Source organism: Lipotes vexillifer, unplaced genomic scaffold, assembly GCF_000442215.2.
Source record: "Lipotes vexillifer unplaced genomic scaffold, Lipotes_vexillifer_v1.1 scaffold54, whole genome shotgun sequence".
NCBI lineage: Eukaryota > Metazoa > Chordata > Mammalia > Artiodactyla > Lipotidae > Lipotes > Lipotes vexillifer.
The window spans coordinates 3,464,252-3,474,585 of NW_006789324.1; the positions used below are offsets into that span (position 1 = coordinate 3,464,252).

Consider the following 10,334-nt stretch of genomic DNA (forward strand, 5'->3'; position numbering starts at 1 on the left):
GGCATGTGGGATCTTCCCGAAACGGGGCACGAACCCACGTCTCCTGCATCGGCAGGCGGACTCTCAAGCACTGCGCCACCAGGGAAGCCCCCCCCCAGGAATTTTAAAGACACTTGAACCTTGTCTCTCAACTTGTATGTATACTATTACATCAACTGCAGTTAAAAGAAAAATAACGTTTTAGCTTTCTGAAGAGACCATTAAATATTGCTGTTTTATATGGTTCAATATCAGCACTGGAGATCCTAAGTTTCAGCTGTTAATATAGTAAGATAGACATGTGAATAGATAATTATTATGTGGTAACTGTAATATTGGAAAAATGGAGTGTCATGATGGTCAGGTGTGTTGTGTCATATATATATGAAGAGAGGAAGTCAGACAGATAGTAACTCTCTCGCTGGTAACTTCAGTGGCAGTAATGATTAAGCAGGGTTTTTTGTTTTTTTGTTTTTTTTTTGTTTTTTTGACTGGAGTATAACTGCTTTACAGTGTTGTGTTAGTTTCTGCTGTACAACAGAGTGAATCAGGTATATGTATACATACATCCCCTCCCTCTTAGACCTCCCTTCCACCCCACCCCCATCCCATCCATCTTTAATGAGATTTTGCCAAGTTAAAAAGCTGCAGTAGTCGCTAGTGCCAATCTCTTTAGTTGAAATAAAAGTCATGAAGAAATGGTTGGAAAATGGTGGCCTTCCTCTTCTCCCAACACCCTGTGAAATCTGAAACAAGAAATGGAAACCTAATTTCCATTCATTAAAAATACAACTGAAGGAAAACTGAGCTAGTTTTCTGATTTTTATAACAGTGAGTACAGTGCAGAAATGTTATGCTTTGCCACTGACTCATTAAGAACCTTAAATTTTTAAATGTGGGCATATATGCTTTCAAGATAAAAATGTCTTTTTTTAAAGAATATTTCCTTGAAAGTAGGCTACTATACCATATATTACACCTAGCCACAGATAATTGTTCAGCTTTGGTTATTGCTATTAAATGTATACTTTATGAGTTAAATTGCATAAATGCACCTTTAGAGATCCTTAACTACTTTGAGTTTCAGTACAAATAAACACGTGTGATTCATCTTATAATAGGCTGAGCAAAGAACAAATTCGAGAATTGCAGCAGCAGATTGAGGACCTCCAGAAGTCTTTGCAAGAACAAGGCTCCAAGTCTGAAGGAGAAAGTGTAAGTAACTTAAAAGTTATGATAATTCTGTTGTGTATGGACTCTCTGTAATAGGTCCTGATGTCCAAATTAATCTTGTAATTGAAAGTGATACCCTTATCATTGGGGGTGCCCTTAAATACCGTATATATATGCATAACAGATGCAGTGATTTTGCCAACTTGGAGCCTATAAATTGATCATATGGATTGGAAGGTGATTTCTATCTGTCCTACTTCAACAGCTACCCTTAAGTTCATGGTAATTCCTGATTGGGAGCGTGCTACAATTGAGGCCTTCACAGTTTTGCTGGGATCCCAACAGGACTGGCCTGAGAAAACCCTAGTGAGAGTAATCTGCAGTCAGAATAGAGGAAAAGAGAGAATGAGAAAGTGATTTCGACCAAAAGAACATTCAAGAAGTAGGTCACATCAACCTCCAAAGGACAGAAATCTTAAAGCAGTCTTGAAGTACATCACCCCTTATTTCTTCCCTCCTTGATTCATACAGACTCATGGCCTTGCCATTTCTCATGGTTTCTGATGGCAAATAATTGTGAGGGCAGAGGTAAGAGGACTTAAAAAAGATCAAACAGCCTAAATCTGAATAGAACTAGCGATGTTTATATAGTTCAATCTCTATATACAGAGAGGAGAAGAAGTAATAATTGAGGGAGGAATCTATTTAACTAAAACAACAACAAAAAGATAGGGCTGATGTCATACTTGACACATTGGACCTGTCTTCAAGACCACACAAGTATTACAGCAAATATTTTCCTCTGTTTCCATTGGGAAGTGTGACAGAAACTGAATATCTGCCCTTGATTCTTTTGCACTTGCCATCCTATTTTCGTGCTTTTCAGTATAGACTAAATCCTTCCTTAATCTAGTGTCCCTTGTACTTCTTTTATAGCCTAGCATTTAAGCTAAAATTAGGACTCAGGGCCATATTCTTGTTAATATCCCTTGTAAGAAGGTGTGTTTCTGTTGTGTTAGCAACCTGTGTAGCTCATTCTCAGTGTGGACTTGCAACTAGCAAACTCACAGAATGAGAGCAAAGCACAGGTGGGCTGGCGCACAGGCCATTCTTTCCTCTTCTTTTCTGCAACAGCTTGCATCTCAAACAATCTCCCAAGAGAATTATTTGATGAAAGTTTGGCATTTGGAAAATATAAATAGACTTTGTAAAATGGTATGGATGAGCAGAGATTTTTTTGAACTAATATATGAGAGAGAAAATGAACAACATTGAAATGGGAGAGATGGATCCATAAACTCAAATTGAAGAACCGCTTTCTTTCTCCACAAAGACTTCAAAATACTAAATGGGCTTTGTGCCAATAGCTCCTCAGTGGGCTATGCTATTGGGAGTCTAGGAAGCAAAATGAAGGACAAAATGTTCATTTCAACAAAAAGCCCTTTTTATTGACTATAACATACATACCAAAAAGTATGTTGTGTATGTGCATTGTGTATGTGCGCATGTGTGCATATTTCCTAGCTCTGCTCGTGGAAAAGGCTTAGAAACAATGATCCCAATAAGCATGCTTGAAACTGAGCGGGACGCTCTAGGGCCCTCCCAGGTACAAAAGTCTTTCTCTGTCTCCCATTTCATGTTTTAAGGAAAAAGGCTTTGGCCTCCTAGACCTTACCTGAGTTCTAAAGGGCAGATTCAGTTACTAATTAGGGAAGGGAGGGAAGGCAGAAACAGAGGAGCAGTCAAGAAACAACAGTGCAGATGAAGCATGGTCCTGGCTCCTCCTCAAAGGATATACATAACAATATATCTCTGAGTTCTTCTACAGGAACTAAGATTCCCCACCCAGGTGGAGGATGGTAACTTCAGGCTGAGCACACGATTTCTAGAGCACTGCCCTGTTACCACCGACCAATCAGAGAAAGGTCATGCACCCTGAAGCCCTCCCTCAAAATTTTGCCTATAAAAACTCTTCCCTGAAAACCATCAGGGAGTTCAGGCTTTTTGAGCATAAGCTGCCCATTCTCCTTGCTTGGCCCTTCCATAAAACTTTTTCTATTCCAAAAAAAAAAAGATAGGGCTAGATGTGTGTTAGATATTGATTGGATAGAATGTTAGGTAACTATACTTGTATTGATGAGGGAGAGTAAATAAAGAGATGAAAATGAAGATTGAAAGGCTTGAGTTTTCTTTCTGTCTTTTATACGCTTTATATGATTTTCTCTTTTTTCCCTGGGGGCTTGGAAAATAGAAATCATCTCATGCATGGGGGCATGTCATATGTGCATATATACGGTATTGTAACCTAATACAAATTTTTTTAAGCCACATTAAAAAATATTTTTAAATGGGATCATTTTGGGGTAGTACATTTTGGATTGCAGTGTTTTAAGGATTTTAAATTTATCTTTTTAAAAAGATTTATTGGTGTCCAAATTACATTTTAGATTATATATCTTAAACTCTTCAAACTATGTGGTAGATGATACAGAACTAGTATTGCAATCTAAATTCCTTTTTGCAGTCTAATTCCTAAATTCCTAAGTTCTTTTAAAGAGGAAATTTTGTGTTTTAAATTTTATTTTTTAACAAAATCCAATTGCTTCATTTTGATGTTAATATTGAAAGTGCTTGCATTTGTAAAGTTTTATTATAGAGATAATTTTTGTTCATTAAGTCTATTCTTTAGTGAAGGTCTAAAATCCTAAAATTTGTGTTTTAGATGGATGATTCTTTAGGAGTTTAAATGTTTGATACTCCTCAATATATCACATTCACCTTGCATTTGCTATTTTCCTTTGAGCTCAAATTTTATTTTCATTGTATTCAAAAATATGAAGTATTTTTCTTTCTGCTATTATACTTACTCTTCCTAATTTAATTTCCTATTCTCTTTCTCTTTCTTCTTTGAAGTAAGAATATACCTAAAATTTTCTGTTTTTAAAAGTATGTTATTAGAAATACAAATTTTTAAAACATTTATAATTTTATATAGTATCCCTTCAAAAGAAGGTAAAGAGATTTCGATGTCTGGAAAACTTACCTTTGTCACAATAGTTATCTTACAGCAACTTTTTCTAATTTTTATAGTCCAGCAAACTAAAGCAGAAGTTGGAAGCTCATATGTAAGTAAAACTGATATTCATTTCAAACATGAGAGGGGAAGGGTTTTAAAAGCTTCTGAAGTTATTAATATCCTTTTCTGATTTTGTTTATTAAAAGTAAAAACCCTGATGCCAATTCAGTGTTCACCACTGCTACCAAAAGTGAAAAGAAGAACATGGTAAAAGGGTCAGCCTACTTGCTCATGATCCCAAACTCCTACATTTTTTAATCGCGAGTGTCATTTGAAGAGTTTATAAAGCAGACAACTGTCAGAACTAGATTATGTGGAAGTGTGGGATGTTTAACCTATAAAATATTTACTTTAACTTTCTTAGGAAGCAAGGGTGGCCAGGGGAAAACTGTAAAATTTTTGGCACCCACCATGTGTCAGGCAGTTTACATCCTCATAACCAACCCCTAGACTATTTGGCAGGTATTTTTCCCATTTCACAGATGAAGAAACTAAGGATCAGAAAGTGACTTGCCCACAGTCCACAAATGTTATGTGGCAGAAACCAGTTTTCATTCTTAGGTCTCTTTGGCTCCAAAGCTCCATGCTCTTTCCACTACTTAGGGAAAAACTAACGGAGGTCCATGAAGAATTACAGAAGAAACAAGAGCTCATTGAAGACCTCCAGCCAGATGTAAACCAGAATGGTAGGTATTTGTAAAAATCTGGATCAGACTTTATGTTAAGACTTGACTTTTTTAGTTGAAGGATGCAAGAACTGTGTATATAAGTCTTCAGGCAATGCAGATAACGTACATTGCAAATAAGAATCATAATAATTTTTAGTGATTTAAGTAATTAATAAATGATCATATCCTAAAGCAAAAAAAAAAAAAGGTAAATCTAATAAAATGACCTGATATATAGGAGTATCAAACATTGTAAAATATAATAAAATTAATACTATGGAAGTATAAATAAAATAATTTATAATCAGATTAAAATGAACTTCAAACATGTAGAAAGAATGCTTTATTTTGTGATGGTTGTGCTTACATTGTAAGGTGTATTTGCTCAATGAAATACTTGATAGAAGGGAGAAAAATAACTCAGTAAAGCAGATTAGAGATATTTTTTAAGAAAAATAATACAAAATGATCAGGGATATATTGGGTGTAGTTCAGAAGTTTTAGATAAGAATTGACTACAAAGAAGAAATAAAATATTTCTCTACTAAGTTCTCATTATCAGTCTTTAGAAAATATAATTTTTTTTTATGTGAGGAGGGAGTACTCTAAATTGCTCGTTTCATTTTCTTTTCAATAACAGTACAAAAGATCAACGAACTTGAAGCTGCTCTTCAGAAGAAAGATGAAGATATGAAAGCAATGGAGGAGAGATACAAAATGTACTTAGAGAAAGCAAGAAATGTGAGTGGCTTATCTTTCAGGGTTTTAGTCTTTGTGACTTGGGTTCTAATTGGGCTATCCCACCTCTTCTTGGATCTATGTCACATCGCTTTGCTCCCCACTACCCTGCCTTGCCAGTCAGGTTCCTGGTGCGTCTCCACCTCAGTCCTCATGTTCTTTCCCTCTCACTCATCAGCATCAGAAAATACTACGCATGGCTTCATAGGGACAGTTAAATATTGACTGTAGTGACCTCATATAGAGAAAATGACTACTGTAAGGTATGTAATCTTTAGCTCTTACAGTGAACATTTGCCTTTGTGAAAATTGAGCTTTGCAAACTTGTTTAAATTGTTTCAGCATTAAGTCTGTATTAGACAGTTAAAATCAGTCTAAATGTTCACCAGACTAATTATTCTTTTCCTTATTTCATACATTTTCTTAAATATATGTAAGTACTGTTCTCATAAAATCTTTTATTTCCATGAATATGTTTTCCTAATTAACTGTAAGTATTCTCAAAGAATGTTAATGTGCCCTTTTCTAGTTAGTGAATAAAAGAAGAGAATTTTATGACAGAGCCTTAAAATACTACTAACATGTCTTCCCTTGTTATGTTTAAGTTTTTTATTTATTAAGGTGTAAATAGTACCTGCAGCAACAGGTACACCCCAAGATCTCAAGGCTTAGCAAGATAGGAGTTCCCTTCTTTTCCTTTTTTTTTTTTTTTTTTTTTTTTTTGTGGGGCACGCGGGCCTCTCACTGCTGTGGCCTCTCCCGTTGCAGATGGAGCACAGGCTCCGGACGCGCAGGCTCAGCGGCCATGGCTCACGGGCCCAGCCGCTCCACGGCATGTGGGATCTTCCCGGACTGGGGCACGAACCCGTGTCCCCTGCATCGGCAGGCAGACTCTCAACCACTGCGCCACCAGGGAAGCCCAGAAGTTCCCTTCTTGATCACACGAAGTTCAGTCGTCAGTGTGGGAGGGGCCGTTACTCTATGCAGTCATTCAGAGCCCCCAGCTGATGAAGGGTCAGCCTTCTTCACTAAGGGGTTCTCAGATTCACTCGACGTTGTCCAGCCACAGAGGAGGGAAGACAAGCCGAGATCGTATGGGACATACGTAATGGATCAGGCGTAAATCTCTTCCCTCGCATTTCAGTGGGCAGAACTCAGGCAGGTGGCTGCACCCAACTTCAGGAGGCCAACTTGCTAAACATCCGGGCAGTCTGCCACAGTTCAGTGTCTCTGTTACAAATGTGTAAATGCTTTCAGTAGAAAATTTATTGAAAGGTTCCCAGAGACAACTGCTGTTAACAGTGCATTTTTTCCAGTGCCTGTTATCTCCGTGATTGTTTACTGTAACACACCCACACACCCAATTTGTATGATCATATCACGTATGGTTTTGATCGTGCGATTTGTATTTTTAAACTTAATGTCCTCATGTTATATAAATGTAGCTTCGTATTTATCGAGCACCTGTTATGGTAAGCACTGGGGATACAGCAGCAAACAATACACTTGCATATGGAGCAGACTGCAAAATTAAAGAGTTAGCTACATAATATTCTTTCAGTTGAGATATATCATTGTTTACTTAGTCAACATCCTATTGTTGGAAATAGTTTGTTTCCATGTCTTTTTTGCTCCTAGAAATAAGGCTACGGGAAACTTATTTATACAGAAAGTTTCCCCTTATTTTGGTTTATTATGTTAATCTTGTTCCTAGGTTAATGCATCAAACAAAGTTATTGGGTCAAAGGATAAGAACATTTTTAAGATGCTTAACATGTATTTCTACATGATATTCTAAAAGTATTATAACTAATTGGACAAAGCAATGACAATGAATACTGTATTCTTGCCATCATCAAATATTATCATTTAAAAAATAGTTGCTTTTTTGGTAAACATGATTTCATTTTTTACCCTTACACTATTTCAGGGGAGAGGTTAAAATAGTAACATATGTACATGATAGAAAGCTCAGAAAATATAGAAAAGTCACAACCGTACTTTCTGTCACTTAGAGGCAACCAATTTTTATGTGTTCTTTGTAATTATGATTTAAAAACTAATGTGTCTGCTTTTCCAATGTATACTTCATAAGGGGAGGTACTTCATAAGAGTCAGTTGCCCTGACCCTGGCAAACTGCTGTAGCCCCATCTGCCACAGTGCCTGCCACGTTTAGCAGTGAATCGTTTTGAATGAACCACAGTGATGTGTAGGGATATTACTTTCTAGTCTTTTTTCTTTACCTCTATAAACATAGACGAAGTTTTCTTGTCATTAAATTTTAAATCTTTTAAAATAGATTTGTAATTAGGTGATACAGATGACCTTATTATTGGAAACTTGTTTTGCTTGTAATTCATACCTAATATTTCTGAGTTGATTTGCTACCATACTGCTGACTACATAGCTTAGTTCAGTCTCTGAACAACATTCTGATCAAACTTTGTTTTTGCTCACATTTGGTAATTTACATGGATATGATTGAATACTCTAGAATTTGCAGACAAAATCATCAATGTCTATTATATTTATCTTATATATTGAATTACATCTAACTAGATAATGGTAGTAAAAGATTGTTGCTAAGAATTTTTTTGTGTGTTAGTTACTCCTACTTTGTACAGTTAGCAAGTTCCCATATAACTATTGAATTCATTTTAATTAATTTAAAAAATGTTTTAATTTATCTGATTCAGGTTAAAGGTAGAAAAGGGTTATTTCAAGACCTCAGTGCTCAAAGCTTGATAAGGCTAAGTAACTATTTCTGAGTACTGAGCCTGGAGGAGGATATTTGATTTGGGAATGGGTATCTTCCCATTTTTGTACTGAATTTTTATACCATTTCTAGTCTGTAGAATGTTATTTTTGTTACTCAAATTAGAATGTGAAACAAGTTATAGTTAGCTCCTGGATCACTTTCTGGATAATGTTCCACTTTACACAGATTTTACACACTCTGTTCTTATTTCAGTATTTGACAAGATAAAGTGAATGTAAGAGATTTGTTTTTTTCCTTTAAACAGGTAATAAAAACTTTAGACCCCAAATTAAATCCAGCATCAGCTGAAATAATGCTACTTAGAAAGCAGTTGGCAGAGAAAGAGAGAAGAATTGAGATTCTGGAGGTAAAACTTCCATATTCATATATCTCCTCTTAATTATTCTGTCAATATATAATTAACTGTGTCAATATTTGCCATTAATGATCAAATTTCACAAGAATTTAGAAGTTAGGAGTGTCATGTTTTAGCACTCAGTATGCTTATTACAAAGCATCTCACAAGCCCACAAGATGGGCCTCTACAAGTTTATGTATCTTGCTCCATTGTATGTCTCTCCCCCTGTATCAGCCAATCATATAGATAGCCCTTCTTCCTAGCAGAGTCCTGCCATCATGCTCCTTTTAATATTATGTGGATGAGAGTTCATTTAAAAAAAAAAAAAAAAAAAAAAGCTCACCTTTTTAAAAAGGTACTACACTCAGTTAACCAGATTCTTTACTTTTCTTCTCCCAATAAATCAACTAGGAAGGTTATGTTTCAGGGAAATACACTATATTCATTTACCATTTTCTTCATATTATTTCAGGGAAATACACTATATTCATTTACTCATATTATTTCTGAGCCAGTACATAGAGACTGTGGTGGAAATAATTTATTTAAAGCTTTAAAAACTTTAATATACAGAGTACACACCAGCCTTATGGGGCACTTTGCTGCAAGTGCTTGCCCAGGCCATGTCAAGTGTTGTAAAAAATCACTGGATAGAAGTGTCTCTCTGAAGAGATACCATTCATTCTTCAGGATCCAGCTCCAGTATCTCCCATTTATAAAGCTCTCCTTGTGTATCTTAGGCAAAGTTAGTTGTCTGTTTATAGTGACTCCATGTACTTTGAACTCATGAATTCATCCCACAGTAGCATTTTTCTTTATGGCATGTGTCAGAGTGTCTTGAGGGCAGAGGCTGTATCATATCTCTGTACCCCCGCAGCATTAAATATCACATAAATCAGAAGCCAAGGTTACAGCTTTACTGTTAACTTGTCTTAAGGTTGTCACTCCTGTCTGGTCCTCAGTCTCCTCATCTGTAAAATAATGGGACTTGAACTGAATAATCTATGAACTCTAAGTTGCTTTGAATATTTACTTCCCAGTGAAAGCCAATGAGAATGTGCACCAGTGTTGATACTTGAAATGTAGCTCCTTTACAAGTGTGATGACAAAATGGTGCCTCTAATATAGGGCTGTGAGGAAAATCTTCAGTTAAGTCACAGCATATGGGCCTTTAATTTATGTGTAGTTATCTGTACACACACTGCAGAAAGTAAAAAGGAGAAAAATAATGTTTAAAGCAGAGGTTATTCTGTCTGCATCCTTCTCGGGCAGTCTCTGTCTGGAGTGGATGTGAGCGAGAAGATGGGCATCTTACCTCCTTTGTTTCCTGTATGCTTTTCGTACCATGAGCATCTTGCTGTAGGAACATTCATATGTTTTAGATGCCAGCTATATCTGGCGCTCCACAATATGTACAAAATCAGCTGTATTAGAGTAATTAAGAAACGAACGTCAGTCTCTAGGGTGGCACGCAGATAGGGCCCTGGGCAGTGTAGCATACAGTCACCAAGGACTGAGAGAGAACAATTCTTGCTAAGCTTTACAGGAAATTTTAAAGGATTTTCTGGGGTATTTTTCCCTAC

The 10,334-nt window shown here is 36.3% G+C and overlaps 1 protein-coding gene across 1 annotated transcript in view; it reads left to right on the forward strand.

Moving 5' to 3' along the window:
- The window catches only part of HOOK1 (hook microtubule tethering protein 1), a 62,185-nt gene that overhangs the window by 49,175 nt on the left and 2,676 nt on the right, over positions 1 to 10,334 (forward strand). Inside the window, exons 16-20 of the mRNA XM_007462577.1 lie at positions 1,101 to 1,194; positions 4,243 to 4,277; positions 4,832 to 4,914; positions 5,537 to 5,637; positions 8,659 to 8,760. Coding sequence (XP_007462639.1) covers positions 1,101 to 1,194; positions 4,243 to 4,277; positions 4,832 to 4,914; positions 5,537 to 5,637; positions 8,659 to 8,760 — 415 coding nt within the window. The remainder of the gene's footprint in view (positions 1 to 1,100; positions 1,195 to 4,242; positions 4,278 to 4,831; positions 4,915 to 5,536; positions 5,638 to 8,658; positions 8,761 to 10,334) is intronic.